The sequence below is a fragment of the Sinocyclocheilus anshuiensis genome, unplaced genomic scaffold, assembly GCF_001515605.1.
Source record: "Sinocyclocheilus anshuiensis isolate Anshui unplaced genomic scaffold, SAMN03320099.WGS_v1.1 scaffold1291, whole genome shotgun sequence".
Classification (NCBI taxonomy): domain Eukaryota; kingdom Metazoa; phylum Chordata; class Actinopteri; order Cypriniformes; family Cyprinidae; genus Sinocyclocheilus; species Sinocyclocheilus anshuiensis.
The window spans coordinates 398,710-419,863 of NW_015540928.1; the positions used below are offsets into that span (position 1 = coordinate 398,710).

Consider the following 21,154-nt stretch of genomic DNA (forward strand, 5'->3'; position numbering starts at 1 on the left):
ACTCACTTCTTCTGTAGGTGAAGCTGGATCACGAATGATTCGCGCGAACATAGACGCATTTATGTAGATTGGGGGTGCATTTTCTTCAAAAACAAACGTAATCCACTGCGAGTTCAGCGGCTCAGATGTCGGGAGTAAATGACGACTGCTGTTCATTATTACATCCAACAACAGAACACCTCAATCGCTTAGGAGTCATTCTTGTCTACATCTGCTCCGACGGTGAAACAATGGCGGACTGATGACAGCTCACTCAGGGCGGGTCTAAGGTAAGACGCCGGTCCAGTCTGTGCTGAAACGCTACTGCCAATCAAACTATCGTGGGAGGGGCCTGTTTTTGTGACCACACAGACAGGCGTCTGAGATCGGCTCGATTTGAGAAAGGGGTAAAGATTTGAGCAGATAAAAAAAAACACTGGGTAGATTTTTATCATTTTAGAGTGGTTGTGTACACACACTGCCAACACACATTTCAGTTCAAACAACTTGTAAAAGTGCATGTATATGCTGCATGCATATGCATCATATGACCCCTTTAATAAATTATGGACAGTACATAATAACAATAAAAGGCTCCTGATCTTACCAGTATGTGAGCGCATGTGTCTGGTCAGGTCTTGCAGGCTCCAGAAACGTTTGCTGCACACAGCACAGATCTTCTTCCTTTTATCGGTTTTGCCTCCAGCCGGGACGTCCTCCTCTTCCAAAGCCCTGAGCTCTGAGGAAGCAGCCTCTTCTTCATCATCACTCATCTCTTCCCTCTCCTTCTCCTCCTCATCGGCACCACTTTCCACACAGCTGCTGTTCTCGTCCTTTTCATCATCTTCTAACTTTGCGTCCTGCTCAATCTCCTTTCTGGGTGATGTGACTGGGTTTTGAGGAGCAGGTTGGCGTCTTCCCTTTTTGCCTCCATCCTCTGGCTGGACCTCCTGAATGTGAGTTTTCTGGTGCCGGCTGAGAGTGGCTGCATGGCGAAAGGTCTTCTTGCAGGACGCACAGGTGTGGGGGAACTCATCCGGTGGAGAAACTGGTTCAGCTGTTGATTTAGGCTGGTGCTGCTCCACTCCAGAAAGCTTGAAGTCTACAAGCGTTTTGGCGAGGTTCATATCAAGACTGTTATTGCTTTGAGAGTCATCATCATTATTTTCTACTCTTTCAGGGTGTGTTTGGTTTGAGTCTGAGCTGCTGTCTGTTTGTTCAGTGGCTGATTGTCCTGTTTGTTCTGGTGCTTGTTCCGGAGATGAAGCTCTCTCCTCTTGTTTGGGGTTGACAGAGCTCAGATCCACAATATCTCTGGCTACAGGAGGTTCAGTGTCAGATACACTCTCTACCAAGACAAGAAAAGCTTGTTAAGCAAAGCATTTGTCAAGCATTTGGAAAAAATATTAACTGATCTTACTTCATATAGTATACTGTATATGCAAGACCATTAGAGCTACAAAATAATATATAAGATAATGGTTCTGACCAATAGTGCTAGTGCTTCCTTGGGATCCTTCATCAGCCTTAGGTTTGGGTGGAGATCCACTGTTTTGAAGAGTCCGATTAGATATTCCATGTTTGCGGAGCAGGTGGCGCTCACAGTTTGACTTGGTGGAGAAGAATGACTCACACTGAGGACAAGGGTATGGCTTCTGACCTGTGAAATCAATGCACAAAACTGTAACACCCTGAAGAGAGAAACAAAACATTATTGACTCAAATACATTGGATCAAAAAAAAGTTAATATATACGTTACATAATAAATGTAAAAGTTTGGGGTCGGTAAGATTATTTATTGTTTTTGAAAGAAGTCTCTAATGCTCACTATTTCACTATGGCTGCATTGATTCAATTAAAAATACAGTAAAAAGAATAATACTGTGAAATATTATTACAACTTAAAATAACTGTTTTCTATTTGAATATATTTTAAAATGTAATTTATTTCTGTGATTGCTGAATTTTCAGCAGTCATTACTCTTCAGTGTCACATGATCCTTCAGAAATCAGAAGTCTGATATGCTGATTTGGTGCTCAAGAAACATTTATTATCAATGTTGAAAAAAGTTGTGCTGCTTAATATTTTTGTGGAAACCATAATACATTTTTTAGGATTCTTTGATAAATAAACTAAGAAAGTTAAAAAACAGCATTTATCAAAAACAGAATTCTTTTGTTACATTAAAAATGTTTTTACTGTCACTGTTGATCAATTTAATGCATCCTTGCTGACTAAAAGTATTCATTTCTTAAAAAAAGACTCCAAACAGTAGTGTAAATCATTATAGACCGTGATTGAATTTCAAAGCTTACCAACTTCAGCATGTCTGTTCACTCTGCATTACTGTGAGGATTATCTAAGATCTATATAGAGTCTGAAATGGTTGAAGAACAATTCCAGCTAAATGGCTGACAAATGAAATAGTTTACAACATTTAACACATTCTGTAACCTCCACTTTCCTAAGAATGGTATGTAGCTCACTGTATTGTAGGACAGAGTAAATAAAGTGCTTTATGGCATAATTTATGAATTGTAAACAGTGTCTCACCTGTGTGTGTTAACATATGCCTTTGCAATGAGCTGGCCCAAGGGAACAGACGTGGGCAGTATGGGCAGGTCATTTTCTGCACTGAATTCGAATAAGCGTTCTTCTTTCCTTTGTTCTGTGAAGGTTTCTTTGGCTTATCCTCTCGTCCCTCTTTTGCCTCCTCATTGACGGACTGCTTCTCTTTCTCCTCCTTCATTGGCTCCATCTGACTGGGTTGTAAGTAGGGGCTGAATTTATTTGAGTCAGTGGTAGCTAGCATTTTCTCCACACTGGGAAACTCGCCACTTGACTCCAGGTCGATGCCACAGCCTGCTGGTGTTCTCGGATCACAGATCTCCTCCTGAAACGGTCTCTTCTTGCCTCTCTTCTTTGAGTTATCAGAAGAGCCATTTTGAATGGAATCCAGTTTGGTGGTGCTTAAGGGACCCTTCTTCTCACTTAGTGTATTAAAATCCATTGCACTAACACTGTTTTTGCCATCTATTCCTGTTTCGATCAACACTGGAGTAGCTGACACAGATGAGATGATCTGCGCAATGGAGGCCAGTGGTGCCATTTCAGTACTGGAAACCGAAGATGGTTTGGGTAGCAATGGCTTCAAGCGAGTAAAAGGCTTAGTAAGGTCACTGGATAGAGCAGAGGCCAGGCTTGAAATGGAGACTGGGAGAGCTGCAAGAAGACCAGGGGTCGTTTCCAGGGTCTGTTCTTTCTTGATGTCTTGATGATTCAGAGATATGCTCTGAGGCAGTTCTTTCATCATTCTCTTCATCTCAGGATCCTTAGGTATCGAGAGATCAATGGGCTCCATAGAGCAGTCGTTAAACAGAGGAGATGCTGTTCCTTCAAGTTTAACATTTGAGGCAATCGTTTTTTGAGATTTGCTAGAGAAATCTAAAGGCTGGTCCTGGTCCTTAACAGGTCCAGAGAAAGGACCTACATTCTGAGGAATGGTGCTGTTAACCAGCCCATTTGAGGTTGGAGGGTTGGCTTGAGTGGTGGCCTCTCCTCCAACCGGTACAAGACTTTTGATGTGTTCTTCAATTTCCCTTTCTGGAACATCTGGGTGGTGCTTCAGCAAATGGTGAATACAGTTCCTTTTGGCGAGAAACGCCGCCCCACATTGCTTACACTCAAATGGCTTCCGCTGACATCCATTGTGCGTTCGCAGGTGAATCTGAAGTGCTCTGTAATTCTTAAGGTCCTGCCCACAAAATCGACAAGATGTGTTACCGGCACCAGCTGTATCAAGGAGGTCTAGTGTGCTGCCTCCAATTACACCACTTACACTAGAGGAGGTGGTTACATATTCAATGTTTTTCTCGATGTCTTTGCGTGTGTTCTTCATGTGTTTCTTGCGCAAATGACGCTCACAGTTGGCCTTCACAGTGAAAGGGTAGTGACAGAGGCGGCAGATGTATGGCCGCTCACCGCTATGTGTTCTGAAATGTCGAATCAGCGTCGCTTTGTCAGGAGCGGCGTAGCTACAAATGGTGCATTGGTACGGTGACGCTCCCAGATGATGACGCATATGAGCCTGGAGGCCACCTAAGAAGGAAAAAACTTCTTTGCAGAACCGACAAGGGTGCTCGGTCTTGGCTGTCTTCTTGCCCACAACTCTCGATTCTTTCTCTTTGCCGTCAAACTCCTCTTGCTTTCCAGTTTCATATGAGATTATCGTGTTTCCTATGACATCTGGCCCCAGTTGAGTAGTCTCCCAGTTGGTAGGAGAGGACGAGGTTGAGGACGAAGTGGAGGCTGATGACTGTCTGGCAGTTCTCACTTGTTGACCTGTTTGGGGTGGAAGGCTAGGACTGATGTTGCCCGATGAGGCCTGTTGGGCATTCATGATGGGCGGAGGGGGTGTGGAGGCACCCATGCTGGATCGAGGAGTGATTAAGGGCTTTTGCTTCAGAGAAGCAATCTGTTTGGGGTCCACCTGTAGAGGACTGCCCAGACCTTTGGCAAGCAAGGACAAAGACATCTGAGGTGGCACAGAGGCTGCAAGCTTAAGGATTTGTTCAATGTCTGCCAGCTCCACCGCAGCTTGACCACTTATTGGGACAAACATACCACTACTGACGACACCATGGAGCGGCTGTAGAGACAGGACGCCGAGGGCGGCATTCTTGTTCACGGCTTGAAGTGAGACGGGTTCCAAAATTGAGATGCTGGGATCGCTGCTGCTTTCTTGAGGTAGATTTGTTGAAGGTGTCTCAACATGAATGAAGCGAATGCTGTCTAAAATTTTCTGTTGAATTTGCTCTTCTGATTTCTCTGGCTTGACCAAGGAGGAGCGTTGGAGACCCAGGCACTCCATAAAACCGTTTTTCCCATCTGAACTGGTACTATCAACATGTGATACTAGTTCATTGACCTCCTTGGAATCCGTGAAATGGGACTTAACTTTGGGTGCATCCATAACATCATCTGCATTATGTTCCTGAGGTTCAGTGCAGGTGTCTGCACTACATTTGTGTGAGGATTTGTGGAGATCCAGAGACTGCTGAACAGGGAAGGCCTTGTTGCAGTCCTCACAAACAAATTTGTGGAACTTGCTAGAGCATCTGCGTAAATTAGTCTCACACCAGACCTGAATAAATAAAACAAATTATCTTCTGTCATCATCCAAAAAAGGAATAAAGTGATTCTTTCCTATGTAATGTATTTACAAGTCTTTACCTGTGCAATTTGTGGAAATTTCTGACAGCTGAAGTCAATGAAAGCCAAGTCACCAAACCCCAGAGGGATAGAGGGGTTATTCTGAATAAAGGGTCGTCCAGAGGGGTCAGTGGGAAGCTGCTTATGAATGACGGTGTTATGACGCAGAAGACCACGATGTGTGCGAAAGGTAATGCAACAAATGTTACACCTAGGATTAGAAGAAACAGTCAGAAACAGTAAATATATTATATATATATACACAGGAATACAACGTCCTAAGCCTACCTGAGTGTAGTGTCAGGATGTGTGTCTATGTGTGTTTCCAGATCATATTTACAGTTGAATGTCTTAAAGCAGATGGGACAGTGAAGAATCTCTTCTTCACTCTTAACAGAATCATCCTCTCCAGACTTTTGTATCAACATCACCTAAACACAAGACAGTTTGTTTGCATATAACTTCAGAAGTACAGGCACAATAAATTCCAAAAGTCATTTAAACTCTGACTGATTTCACTGAAAAACCTTTTTAACTGGTGGCTCCTCAGCCTGCTCCACTTCATCCTCTACATTAGGCTTCCTCTTAGGGAGTCGTCGACGGGTGTTTAGTTGGGAAGAACTGGATGTAGGAATACTGTTTGCATCTTTTTCATGAATTTTCATGTGCCTGCAGAAATACATAACCAGTCATTTCAGGCCATGTTCTGTCTATTAACAATCATCATAAAAATAAGAGAAATTAAAATGCTTTATTATGCAAAATCCATAGGCGCTCCTTACTGACTTACATTTGTGTTTACTGTACTGTAAACTGCATTTGAGGTGTTTGAGGGGAAAAAACAAACAAAAATGAGTGCTGTCAAAATTAACGTGTTATGCATGCAATAAAAATGTTTTTTCAGTTTAACGCGTTAAAAATATTTAACGCAATTAACGCAGGGGAGGAGCTAGGGTTTGCCGCCCCACTCACAACTGCTGCTTCTGTCTCTTTTTCTTGACAAGAATTGCGTTTATTTAAGACACAGAACGTCTTTACGACCACATCAAACGGGATATTTTCAGATGTGCACTCAAACATCACCTCAACGCCAGCGAGTGCAGAAAAGGTACAGGTGACGAGGAGCTTCAGTAGAACAACAGTGAACTGCGGTCAGATGAGATGTTATCAGGCCATATGTAAAAGGTACAGGTGACGAGGAGCTTCAATAGAACAAATGCGGTCAGATGAGATGTTGTCAGGCCATATGTCAGTAAAAATTTATTTTCCTGTCCTGTCAGCTGTTATACTGTGCTCTTAGCACGTGCTCTTCAATTGCTCGCTCAAATGAGGCGGTGCGCGCTGTAGCCTGCACAAATGAAACTACAAGCATGCAATGTTGTAGTTATGTCATCAGTTAAGTCATGAAGTTACCAAAAAAGTCAATTAAAGCTGCCTTAAAATGGAGCATACATGTAAATATTTGTTATATATGAGTAACATTAAAGAACATATCTCTGAAATGCAGTGGTTTTCAAAACTCCCTCATCTAACACACCCGATTCAACTCATCAGCTCATTAGAGACTTTAAGACCTGAAGTGAGACAGAAAAGTTAAAGAGTTGTGAAAAAATACGATTTATGTGTTTAGAATTTAGTGTTTGATAACTTTATTAAATTTCTGTACATTTCCTTCTTGCTGAAGGGCACAGGTAAATATGACATTTATTTGTAATGGGTTTATGTGAAGATTGTTTCAAGTTCACTTAAATAAGAAGTTATTTTTTAAAGTCTAATAAATGTCAAAATTGAATTGCTATAGTCTATGGTTAAATATTAGGGAAAAAAACAATTTCATAGAGACATCAGTAGTATTGTTAAAAAATATGACATTAAACAAATATTAAAATTGTTTCTACATTAATTTGAAGATTGAATGTGAAATTATTGCAATATAAAAGTATATTTAAAAACTTGAATGTTAGGTGGGATTAATCATGATTAATTTCAGAAAAAAATGTGAGATTAATTAGTTAATTTTTTTAATAGATTGACAGCACTAATAAAATAAATTAATTAATTAATTAATTAAGAATACTACAGATTACCCTTAAGATATTTTGCATTCTGACATAATTTTTAGGAAAGCTAATCTTAATTAAGTTCAATTCTCATTATAGTAATGTGAAATCCAGAGTCCCATTTTAATTATTGCAACCTTATTGTATAGAAGATCAACATATACAATTTTAAATTTAAAATGAGCTGTTTTAATTCGTAACCCAGTAAAATGACTACTATAAAATGACTGTTACAATAATCAGGGTTCATTTAAATCTTTAACCTCATCCATGTAAAACGTTCTGTTTTTATCTTGATGTGATGGCACGAGGGCCACTGGAATACTTCAATAATTAATGCAAAATACAGAGGGGAGTGACTAGGTGGGGTAAATGCAATTATATGGCCAGCAGAGGTCAGAGGTAATGTGTGGAGGCAAAGTGCTGGGAGTCACATTACGACATGCTGGAACGTGTGCACCCCTCACCCTCCTACACTTTCACAGAAACAAACCCACCTTTCAGGTTCAACCAGATACAAGGCCCCTGATGCTTATGTGCAGCTGTGTTTCATTGAAAATGGTTGACCGTCTATATACGGTGTGCACATTTTCTAATTAATGTGTTTGCATTGTGGTGTGTACAGTTAATGGTGATGCACTGAGTGTATGGAACTGTAAAGGGAGGATAAATGTCAGCAGACCCAGTGGTAAGATTCTTGTTTTACATTCTGCAGCCAAAGATATTAATAGCAGAGAGGCAGAGTGATGGTCACCCACATGTGGACCCAACCCTGACAGCCTGAATCCTGTTCCATCTCATGTCTTTGGCCACAGCAAAAAAAAAAAAAACCATGTTGATACCATACAGACTAAAACAGTATCAGCATAATTATGTTATCACGCAACCATAATTCCAGTTTTTGCAATTTCTTGTCACATGCCACTTAATCATGTTGTGGTTTTGTGTTTGCACTGAGTAAATGTTTCCTTCTGCAGTGCTTCATCAATACTGCCAGAGGGCAGTGTGGGAAAAACTCAGCTGCATGATTTAACATTATGCCAAGCAAAGTTGTTTTTGTCGAGTTATGTAATATATGACAGGATAAGGTTAAAAATTATCCATAATGTGCCATCCAAAAAATATGTTCAGCACCCCTCTCCCAGCCCCCTGCCTTTTCTCCCTCCCTCACTTACACACACAAACTTCTTCCACCCCCATCTGGAATGCCTGCATGTCTCAACTGCACAAGGAAGCCCTCTATGCACATCCCATCAACACAAATAAAAAGAGTCACACATCAAACCCTCGACCACAAAGACACATGAAAAGAAAGCATGGACACTGAACAATCTTTCCAAATTTAGGTGACATGAAAGAAAGAAGCCACCAGCCATCAATATAAGTCAGCCTTGAGAATCAGGCCTCTCACATCACATGCAGACATTCCTTCATCCCTCCCGACCCTCCCTCTGCACCCTCCTCCTCCTCCACAAACCTACAGCTACTTCTATTAATGCAGGCTGCAACGTTTTGTTACACTTATTTCTTTAGGTCACAAATAATACAGTTTAACATAGTTGAAACCTAAAAGTGGTATTAATATAATGCTTGGAAATATTTAGATTTTTTCCTGTAATTTCCTGCATTCCCAAACTTTTTTATCAGTCGAACCCCTTTGACCTGAAATATGTACTTGACGTATCCCCTTAAGATTTTAAGTTAATATTTCAATAATTTAACAATGCATTTGTATGTTAAAGGTTCTCTAATATCGGTTAATGACCACATGACGAGCATGCAAACAAAATATTTCCTCTTTTTTATAGTGTTTTATTTATTAAAATGGTACATTTTTATAATTTAATTAATTATTAGCTTTTCATCAACTCCTTTCAGTTCCTACACCAACCCCCCGAGGTTCACAAACCCTGTCCTATCGTTTCTCTTCTCTTGTCTTTAAAGAAATGTAGTGTTCAATACAAATTAAACTCTATAAACAGTATCTATGGCATAATGTTGATTACCACAGATTACCATCGTTTTATGGAAATTAAGTTGCTTACTGACCTTGTAAAGTTTGTATATGTGTAAAGTTATATCCAATACACAATGATCAAAATATCAGAAAAGCACTATTTATATAGAGTATAAAAGTGTCTCCACTTCAAAATGGATGATTTAGATTTTTGTTTTTTTTAATTTACAGCTTAAATTATAAACATTATATAATTAATTATAATTCATTTTTGTTTGTTAACAAAAATAAAAGCTTCACATTTTGGCTTTTAAACGCTGTGTAATTCCTGACTTATAGGCGCGTTACTGTAACCAATATTTTTGATTTAAAACAAACAAAAACTGAGGGTTAAGTCAAAATTATTTTCTTTGGTAATGAATATTATTTCACATATTCTGTTGATAGAGCTTGACTTTTAGGGATATATTAATGAAAATAATCCATGCAGCTTAACAGGAAAAAGGATACTCTATTGTGTATCATTGTGAGCCAGTGAAGAGGCTAGCCTATACTTACATAAAAGTTAAACATCTACAGTTTTAAAAACACTGTCTGACCATTTACCTGTGCATGTTCCCATTGGTAGTGAAAGTCTGACTACATATCACACACTTGTATGGCCTCTCTCCACTGTGAACCAGCATGTGGCGGTCCAGAGAACTGGCCGAGCTCAAAGCCTTCCCACAGATGCTGCAGGAGTGGTCAGTGCCCCCACTATCTGTGTTATGCTGCAGGAAAAAAAAAAAGAGGCACACATGTGAATATACTGATATATAATATATAAAGAAATAAGTATAATACATCTTCAGTTTCAGTAAAATTCTGATCTAATGATTTTAAGACAAATTGTTGTGGTTCAGTAAACAGGTGTACATGTAGGGATGTTCTGGTATGCTTGTGTAAGAGAGAGTGTGCACCTGTCTGATATGCATGGTGAACTGGTGCTGTGTCATGCAGTTTTTGTTACACAGGGGGCAAATGAAGCTTGAGTGTTCGTCTTTGACTTCCTGTAGCAGACACAAAGACAAGACACATTTTAGTTACAATGTACTAAATTATATAGTTGATTAGTATGACATTTTACATAATTTTATATACATATTTGACTAGATTTCAACAACATTGCAGTGTTTAACAGTACAATCATACCTAAGGTGTTTCATTTAACTATTTTCTTTAAAAAAGATATAAATATATATTTTTTGTAACAAGTTCAGCATAACAAAATGTTTGAAAATAATTTTCTATTTTGTTTGAGTATTTTCTTTTCATATATATACATGTGTCTGTATAAGAGGCACAACTCCTGCTGCAGAAAACATCCCCCAAACCATGACACTTCCTCCTCCAGCTTTCACTGACTTCTTTCCGCACTTTGGGTTCAGTCTTTCCTCAGTTTGACGCCAAACAGTGTTTCCCACCGGACCCAAATAAATTAAACTTGCTCTCATCACTAAAGTGAACTTTGGACCAGTTCACCTCTCTCCACACAACATGAGCCACAGCAAAGGTGAGCTTAGCCTTTACATTCTTTCTGCTGATGAGAGGCTTGGTGAATGCAGAGTGCACTTTCAGTCCGACTTCTCTTAAACATCCAGAGACAGATCCTTACCCTGTTCAGTGCTGAACTGGCAAGCAGTTCCAGCTGCAGTGTTGAACCGATTCCCCATTGAAAGTCATTTCCAAGCACATTTTCCTGTCTTCTCGTGCATTTGTTTTGAGTGTACGACCAGCCTTTTTGGGAGACTTGAATTAATTAGTGTCAATGTAAATCTGCAGGATTCGAGAAATCACAGATTTGGAAAGACCTGCTTCTCTTGCAGTGGCTGAAAGGGTCATCCCTTTGGCCTTCATCTGGACATACTTCTGTCGCAGGGTTTCAGTCACCTTAGAGCTGCTAGCCATCTTGCAATATCAGCAAAAATTGGAGGAATGCTGCCAGTTAAACAGGGTTTGTCATGTAATCAAGGACATTAGCACCAGGCGCCAGATTAACACCAATAACTTAGAGGTATCTGAAAGTGTTCTCTAATTTTGATCAGTTCTTTTTCAAATATCTCAATTTTTTTATCAACAGTTTTTTTAAACTGTTCTTCAGAATATGATTAATGTATGAAATATGCTTAAAAACTGGCCTTCTACTCCTGTAGGATAACTCCAAATAAGACTAAGCAGTGACCTTAAAATGTAGGAAATTGTAGGTTGTTCTCTAATTTTGATCTCCATTGTATATATATATGTATATATATATACAGTGGGTACGGAAAGTATTCACAAGATAAAAAAATATAATTAATTATTATAATAATAATAACAATATAACATTTTATACATATATCAATTTCATACATATTTTGTATAATAAATATATGAGTAGATTTATACAACATGGCAGTGTTTAACATTGTAATCGCACCTAAGGTCTCCCCTGTACAGAGCTCTGTACAAATTAATAGTAACTAAACTAGTTCATAAATGTTTAACTATTACACCTTATGAGAGTTACAGATCCTGAAAACACATTAAATAATTATGTATTAATCAAACAAAAATATGGCTCCTCAACACATGTGGCTCCCCATGACTTCAAAACCCCAGTGAGTCGTCTATTTGTCCCCCAGTGAGAGATAAACACAATAGGTAAAACAGATGCAGGATGTGGCCTGCCTGATGAAGATAGTATGTGTCAGAGCAGCAGGAGCGGTTGTGCGCTCGCGTCACATGGAGTAACAAGTGGCCTCTCCATCTGTTTCTCCAGACAACAGCAGCACTGGCTGAGGAAGAGCATCACTAATTCAGTGGCTAAGACCTTCTGCAGTCGAGCAGCGTCGCAGTGTCACTCTCAGCGTATGGAAATACAGTTAGGGCTACGGGACGGGATCCCAGAGGGGGCTGGGGGACTGAAACACCTGTTTTCTCCACAGAGAAGTGTTTCAGTCAAATCCCACAATTTAATTGAAGGCATAAGACAAGCATCGGCTCTCACAAAGGGGGGATTGAGAAAGCGCAAAGACCATTTGTTGCCACTCATTTAACTGAGTTTATGTAACTGCCAATCTGACTGACCACCAGAGACAGTATGAGAGAGTTGAGACGGACCACTGGAAGAAAAATAAGTGAAATCATAAGACTAAATATGGCGTGTATAAAAATGAAAGTGTCACCTTATTATAAAAGAGCCGATCATGTGTTTGTTTACTCTAGAACGTGCATGCGCATTAGCTGGACCAGCCTGAAAAATATTCATTTTGTAGCATCACTTGAGCTAAAGAAGCAAGATTTGCATTTTATTGCTAATTTGAAATAAGTCATTAAAACCTAATCTTCGGGTGATTTGGTCTGAATTGGAAATCGCATACTTCCCTACTATATAGTACAAAAACAGCATGTGAAAGAGTAGCATGTCTGAATTTACAGTATTTATAAAACAGTAGGCAAGAAGTACCCGGATGACCTACTATTTCTGCTGAGATTCTGTAGTGCACATCCAATATATACTTTACTATCCCATGAGGCCACAGGAGAGGATCTGTGAATGTCAGTGAAGTGACACAACTGACACTGGTAGGTCACATGACAATGACAACATGCCAGATGTAGTTAAGTCCAGTCATACTACACACATTCATGCTATATAGAACATACTTTTTTTTTATCATGAACTAATTACTTATTCAAAAGAAGTACATACACAGCCTTGGTCTTTCCCAATTCAAATAGATGAGATGCCAATATGGCTGCCAAGTGACTGACTAGCTTTCAAGGGACCTCGCTGACTACTCCACCTCTGCATCCTACTACAGCTGTACTTACTGCAGTTGACATTACTGGAATGAGATGTACAATACAACTACAGCAATAATTATGCCAGCTTTCACTCACGACTGATATACCAAATACCAGCTGTTGCTATACCTGATTTCTTCTCCCATTGCGATTGACAGAAGGTGATTTGGCAGTATTTCTGGGAGATATTTTGGTGGGCTCAGAATCGACTCCATTGATCTGGTCCACATTCATCACAGTGCTCATCATGGAGTTGATGGAGGACAGCTCCTCCTCTGTTCTAACTCCACCTTCATCTTCATCTTCATCTTCATGTTCTGGTTTGTCCGTTCCATCATAGTCTGCTTCTATAAATCAAATTAAAGTGAGTTAATAATGACAGAATCTTTCTCATAGAGTCTCATAGTGCCGCTGTGGCATCTTACCTTCGACAGGTTCAGGTGTATGTGTGGAGGACTGATTGTTCACAGCCTCTTCTGACAAATGGGACTGTTCATTCACATCAGCAGCACCAACACCATTGCTGACAGTCTTCTCAGGGGAGGCACTTTCCATTTCTAAGAACAGAGAATATTCATTACTCACACAGAACTCAATATGACATCAATTTTAGAAGATATAATTAATTAATTACTTTTCCCATCTGCAAAGGAAGCCATGTGGAAATCATCTTATCATTGTCTAAATGGATACAATTAATCTCTGCAGGAGCTGTAGTGTGTTTTACAGGAGCAACTTTATCAAGGGTCAACTTCCTCTTTTAGCACATGTGCTAATAAATTGTTTTCATACATTCAAATAGACAAAACAAAGGCCAAAAAACAAACAAACCACCAATTCTAGATTATGAACATAAAAAAAGACTATGTTAAGACTGCAAAAGCCCCCAATATTAAAGTAAATTTTCATTTTTAAATGCATGATGGAAATAAGTCTCTTTCAATAGCTGACCAAAAAGACGAAAAGACGAAGTCTTTGTGAAGGCTCTGTTGAGGTTTGGATGTGATTTGCATGTGCCATTTTTATATGTATGTACACTACTGTTCAAAAGTTTAGGGTCGGTAAGATTTTTTAAAATGATTTTGAAAGTCGGAAGGCTGGATTTATTTGATTAAAAACTGTAAAAAATCTATTAATCTTAGTGACCCCAAACTTTTGAATGGTAGTGTACATATTGGATTAAAAAAAAAGCTACATTCTTCCCACAAACATCTCAGTTTGAACTGAGCTCTATGTATGGTGTTGTCTAAAAGTGAAGATAGGAAAAGCACTGGCTGTGGACTGTTTGAGGCAGCTGTGGGAGTGTGATACTACAGTGAGAGAGGCCCATCCCAGTGAGGGGGGTGGTGCAGGGTGAGGAGACGAGGGAGAGAAAGATGAACGACACGTACGTGAGAGCAAAGGAGGGGAGGCAGAGATGGAGGAAAACGCAGAGAGAAGAGTGAAATGTGAGAAAAGTGTAGAGAGAAGACTGGAAAAGAGAGTCGAGAGACTGGGTGCATGGTCACACGGGAGAAACTTGGTAGTCTTTCTGCTGTGAAGAGAGGAACAGTAAGGGGGGTTGGGTTGAGCGGCAAAGCAGGAAGTGGCTGTGAGAGCAGTGGAGGGTAGACGGTTGTCTGCTGTACTCTCTCTTGCCCTAACCATGCGGCCCTGCTGCAGTTTGTGTGCACTGTAGCAGGGTGTGATCACCTCTGCTGGAGGGGGAAGGGTAGGAAATCCCCCTCCCAGCTCCCACCATCCCAAACTCTGCTCATATACGAACATTGGTTGGAAAAGTGAGGACGGAGGAGTCTGATTATTTCCATAAGGATTCAGCTTTGAGGAAAAGAGATGCACGTATTCTGCAGTGTAATGCACCTTTTACACTGACAGAGATTTTACACTGGAGGTCACCAGGTTGCTAGTTAGCATTGCTATGCATTATATCAAAATTAAAATTAACAATTATTAGTGTATGAGTCAAACTCATTTAGAATGACTTCAAATTCTGTCCACAAATCAAACAGATCAGTGAAACTGAATTCTCTATAGTGTTGCTTCTCATTTGCATAAAGCTAAACTTTTCTCAACTCTGAACACGTCCAAATTGCATCACCAATGGTCGCTGTTGCTTATGTTGACAGAAACCGTCCACTTTCGCTGAAAACAAATGACATCTGGTCAACGTGTTGCTGCAGATCACTATGAGTGTCAGGCCCTTAAGGCCTGATACCGAAAAAGTTTCACTAAAAGCCAATGATGTGCATATTTGTGCTAATTTATTTAAAAATCCACTGAGGACCATTTAAATGCTTGCTTGCTGAATTTATGTATTAATTTATTTCAAAAGAAAAAACCTCAATTCACTGAGTATTTTAAAAAAAGAATAAGAAGGATAAATGGATCGTTTAGAGTGTGTGTAGCCTCAATACGGTTCTCAGCCTCACACATGCTGCATGTAAGTGTTGCAAGCTGAGATAGCAATACAGCATAGATCCAGAGATTATCTCCAGAGATTAATGAGCTGTTATTAGCCAAGCATTTTTGGACTAATTGAGATGATTAAAGACAGTAATTCATTAGCTAATAATGACAGATGGGCATCACAGTTAAACATATCATCATATGGTTCATAGGACTAATATAATGGCAAGATATTTGGTATATGAGGGACAGAAAATTAAATGAACTGGCAGGAGGTAAATACAGAATACAAAAAGTATAATTCAAAAAGGAATATGCAATACCGTTCAAAAGTAAGATAAGATTTTTAAAAATGTTTTTGAAATAACTCAACAAGGCATTTGATCACACTGTATTTGATCAAAAGTACAGTAAACACAGTAATATTGTGAAATATTATTACAACTTAAAATAACAGTTTTCTATTTTAAAATGTAATATATTCCTGTGATGTAAAGCTGAATTTTCAGCATCATTACTCCAGTCTTCAGTGTCACATGATCCTTCAGAAATCATTCTAGTATGCTGATCTGCTTCTCAAAAACATTTCTTATGATTATCAAAGTTGAAAACAGATGTGCTGATTAATATTTTTGTGGAAACTGATGCATTTTTATCCGAATTCTTTTATGAATAGAAATTTCATTTATTCATTTGAGCATTTATTTGAAACAGAATATCTTTGAAACATAATAAATGTTTTTACTGTTACTTTTGATTAATTTAACGTGTTCCTACTGAATAAAAATATTCATTTTCTTTAAACAAACAAAAAAAAAAACACTTACGAACTCCAAACCTTTGAACAGTAGTGTACAAGACAAGTAAACCAAAACATGCTGCTGCGCTGTTTTAATGTTGTGAGCGGTTGCCAAGGTGTTGCTATGAGGCCACTCAAGCGTTTTGAGTGTCGTTAGCATGTTGCTATGCGGTTGCTAGGGTGTTCCAAACAAGCCAATTTCCAGGTGTCATCATATTCTCATTCCTAGATCATATTTCAGATTAGTGTTTTTTTTCAATCATGTTAAAGCTATGCAAAATAAGCACGAGCGATAATAATGTAAAAAGTAATGTAAATGGTAATAACTCAAGAAACATTATACATGTGAAAAACAAAAAGGATAAATAGAATAAAGGAGTGCTGATGCTCTGATAGACACTGTCCAGGCAAGCACATGACCTCTTACATCTACAGGCTATAAAAGTGTCTTAGTTAATGGGAGTGTGGGGATTATATAGACCTTCCCTCCTACTGAGAACAGATAACACTGGATAATGATGAGTCCATCTGCCCCTGACCATCACTCTCTTTTACACACTCACACTTCAAGGTGAAACAACAGGACAACAGGAATCAGAAAAAGAGGCATACAGGCTCATCCATGGAAACTCTGAAGAAAATATTAGCTCTGGTCCAAAAATGAATGAGTGGCCTATATAGACAACTAACTACCTTCTTAAAGCAGCATCGACAGAAAAACCCTCAGTGTTGAATGAAAAATAACCAATTTCTCTCACTTCCACCACAATTTTTCAATGATTCATTGCAATGAATTCTGGGATTGCCCCACTAGGTTTTGGAGCACAGCAATAAATGTTCTCAAATCCCAAGGAATACCCCCATACTCGCTCACAGTAGATTTATGATTTCATTCAGTGTTCTTGACTGTTTTGTTCCTCCTTTGATTCATAAGTACACAGAGGAATGGAAAATCTGACCCCCCCCGGCCCTCCCTCCCTGTTCCACCAGAGAGAAAGCGGGGAACTTGTGCATTTCCTGTTTGGTGTGGTGGCTGTGAAGTTCTAGGGAATGCTGAGCCATTCTTCTCCTTTGCTTCCTCTACACTGTAGAGCTCCCCTGTTCTTCCCTGTTATCATCCTCCATCTCACTCACTCAACCACTCCTCTCCACCCAATCCATCCCTCTCTTTCTCTCTGACTAATTTTGGAAAATCAGCATCTTAATCTGCTCTATAGCAACATGCACACTGTGAGGAATATTTTATGAGCCTTAAAGAGATCATTTACCCCAAAAAGAAAATTCTGTCATTATGTATCATGTCATGCCAAACCTGTATGGTTTTCTTTATTCTGTGAAGCATAAAAGAATATATTTTGAAAAATGTCTTTTTCTGTACAATGGAAGACAGTTGGGTTCAATGTTGTTTGGTTCCCAACGTTCTTCAAAATATCTCCTTTTGTGTTCCGCAGAAGAAAGAAAGTCATTCAGGTTTTTAATGACATGAAGGTGAGTAAATGATGACAGAATATATTTGGGTCAACAAATCTCTTAATGGAGGCTGAGCAACACCTCCTGACTATCCACACAGACAGGAGAAATAACAGCAGCTGTCTGATTTTTGGGAGGAAAGTCTTTAGGTGCTTTTCTGTTATTTTTTCTTTACCAACAGACCCCAACCCCTTAACAGCAGTTTGGTATTTTGCCAGAATCTGTTAAATTAAACACATTACATGCTGATAGTGTAGTCTTTACTGGCTAGGTGACTTATTCTTATGAATTGGAAGTCAGCAGCTCCCCCTCCTTATTGCCAATGGCTTTTTGACTTTTTACATGCTCTCAGGATGGAAATTTGATTTGGTTTGCAATAAAACAAAAGCCAAAACATTTTCTGAAAGTCTGGAGCCCTTTTCTGGAATATTTTAAGGAGACAACTACATCTTAATTTTATAATATAATAGAATTTGTACAAATTTATTTTTTTCTGTCTTTTTTTTTTTTTCCTTCTCCCTATTTTATTTTATTATTTATTTATTTATTTGAAAGTATAACTATGCTTGCCTGGTGTTTTCTTTTTTCATAATCTGAATGAATGTATGGTTGTATGTTATATGTAAATATGTGTACATCTATAATATTTATACTATCTTACTATATTTATGTTATTGTTACTTTCTGTCTGACCTAAGATGGACCAAATAAAAGCAAAGCAAGGCTCTGGATATTGTACAACTAATTACCATATTTTTCATCAAGTGATATGACATTGATATACCAATACTGCTTGAACCAAAACCTGCTTTTTACCTTAAAATGTACTGATGTGGTAACCATCATAATAATACGGATGGTACAATAGAAATCCAGATGATAAATCAGAGTCCATCGTAAGTGGCACACTAATACAAATCACTGATAACAAAAATATAAAATAAAATATAATAACATGCAGGAACTTCTGGAAATGTCCTTTTACTGTTTTTCACTATAATTTATATGGTAATTCATAGTTTTTACTTGAAACACTATACATTTGACAGTATTTTAATTTAATATTACATATCATGCAATGTTAAACCATTTACAGTTTTTACCGTATATGGTAGGATAATTTAGTGTTAACCAATTAACTGGATTTTCAAGCATTTTAACATTTTTTCCTGTAAAAATTTGAAACATTTTTAATAGCATATGGATTAAGAGATCTGTTATAGGCCTGACATCTGAACCCAACACCCATGCTGCAACCTCACACACATGCACAAAAGAGTCAGTAGTGTCAGGTGTCTTTTGCATATTTACCCATTTTAAGGTCTGGGCTAAACGTGTCACTTGGTCATGGAGCCACAGGGTCACAGGCGCAGGATGAGGGACAGCGATCTCTGCTCATACTGAAAGAAAGCAAAACACACAACCACACACAATTATGACACAAAGCAAGTGTTACACCACAAGAAAGCCATATAAACAAAGCGAGTGTTGTGTTTAAAAAAGCACACATTAACACAAGTGTTAAAGGGAGCCAAGTCACTGAGTAAGCATGAAAATGAATATTGTGTTTCCCCTTCAGGGTTAAAGTGAGAAATCCTTCAGGCTATGAGCGGCTGGTGGATTCAGAGCATGTTTTCCCATGAGGTGAGGTCCAGGAAGAGACAGCCACCTGAAAAGGCCACATGAGAAAGACTGACATCATTTCAGATGTGCTCTCTGTAGTGTAAAGGTAACAGGAGAGATCCAGCCTCAGGCCTCTTGTTCGGCTGGTAAACTGAAACGCGCCGCCATCACATAACACAAAGTCACACACACTGCCAAGTTTCCTTTCTGGTGGGTGCAGGAGCCAGTGCTACAGGCATCTGTAGCATTACTACTGCTTTTACAATAGCATATCACAAGAGCTGGTATTAAAAGACCCAGGATCAAAAGGAGACAGAAGAGCGCGAGGATGAGGGGATAGAGACAGGATGGAGCGGCGGATGACGTTATGGAGATGGATGGAAGGCAGATGGATGGAGCTTAGGATTGTCAAGATGCACAAAACAGGCTTATACCAAATTATCCAGTCAGGAAAAACATATGTGGGACTGACAGTCTTCCATGTGATGTGGGTTAGAGTGCACATTTACACAGTGGTGGACATTTTATATAACAAAGAAGTTAATGTGATCTCGCATGCTGGAGCTCATGCTGCTATAACAAGTTTGAGACCCCCATTTTTTTCCTTTCGCACTTTTGTGTCTCCTCTTAATAAAGTTTTTGTTAAAGGTTTTGTTTTGTGTTCATGTAAAGGTTTTTTGATTTTGTTCAAAATAATGTGACAGAAATTATGATAATTAAAAGATTTTAATTAAACCATATGGTAGTTGAAAATATGATGAGAACAAAAATGCAAGATATTAATAATGTAACAATGTTTTTAGAAGAGGAAAAATATTTAAAGTTTGGACTGTTAGTTTTTTTTGTTTATGTTTTCAAAAATACATAAAAAAAAATAAAGACACAAAAAACTGTGTTGAACAACCCAAGGTAATGGGCTTAGTTCCCAGGGAACACTTATAAAATGTATACAAATGAATAAATATAAATGTAAGCAAGACAGGAAATAGAAAGACTTCGCACTTTGCTAGTGTAATGCTCTTCAGGAGGCCGAAACGACAGTGAAACTGAATTAAAAAAAAGAAAGTGTGTGTCTGAGGCAAGAGTGTGTCAATGCTCTTGCATCCCTGTGTGACAGGCACAGGCAAGTGTTGGATTGTGGGCAGGTGTTTGCTCATGGGGCTATCGCGTTCTGCTGGCTCTACACTCCACACTGTTCCTGTATCAGTTTCAGTGTGTGTGTATGTGTGTTTGTGTTGAGTGGGGGAGGTGTCAGGATAGAAGGGTCTCGCTGGGAATGGGGGCTACAACACTCCAAGAACCGGGAGGAGGATTCCTGATAAGAGGAGACACCCAGAGAAGGTTTCTAGTTAAACTGGTTCTACTGCTCAGCTCTCTCTCTCTCTTTGGGTGGTTCTCCTCCTCCTTTCTCCTTACAAACTCCATCTCGTTTCATCACAAACTTCTTTTGCTGCATTTCCTGCACATATTCTTTTTTTAAAGGTCCTGCGTTTATTTGAATGTGTCCTTTAGTGCTCTGCAATCTTATCCACGCAAAAAACTAAAAAAAAAGTAAAAGTTCAAAATTATAAATATTAAATTACCGGGTCTATAAACGCACTATAAAATGTTACAAGCACTATTACAACACGTACTGGAATTCTTCTTCATATTGAATTAGAAAAACTAAAATAGACAATCCAAACCAGTATCCGTGTTGTACAACATGGTAGCTGGTTCCTAGCTGGTCCAAGATGGTCCAAACTGGGCACCTGATTGAGCTGGTAGACCAGCTAGACACCAGCGATCATGTTCCAAAACACAGCTATCACTGGTTTCA

The 21,154-nt window shown here is 38.9% G+C and overlaps 1 protein-coding gene across 1 annotated transcript in view; it reads right to left on the reverse strand.

Annotated features, from left to right (window-relative positions):
• LOC107689404 (ras-responsive element-binding protein 1-like) overlaps nt 1-21,154 on the reverse strand; it is a 43,941-nt gene that overhangs the window by 7,372 nt on the left and 15,415 nt on the right. The window contains exons 2-12 of the mRNA XM_016487378.1: nt 19,024-19,112; nt 13,463-13,594; nt 13,167-13,384; nt 10,169-10,258; nt 9,816-9,979; nt 5,720-5,861; nt 5,481-5,623; nt 5,214-5,403; nt 2,535-5,124; nt 1,469-1,639; nt 587-1,327 (exon numbers count right to left, since the gene is read on the reverse strand). Of these exons, the coding sequence (XP_016342864.1) occupies nt 587-1,327; nt 1,469-1,639; nt 2,535-5,124; nt 5,214-5,403; nt 5,481-5,623; nt 5,720-5,861; nt 9,816-9,979; nt 10,169-10,258; nt 13,167-13,384; nt 13,463-13,594; nt 19,024-19,027 (4,585 nt within the window). The 5' untranslated portion in view covers nt 19,028-19,112. The remainder of the gene's footprint in view (nt 1-586; nt 1,328-1,468; nt 1,640-2,534; nt 5,125-5,213; nt 5,404-5,480; nt 5,624-5,719; nt 5,862-9,815; nt 9,980-10,168; nt 10,259-13,166; nt 13,385-13,462; nt 13,595-19,023; nt 19,113-21,154) is intronic.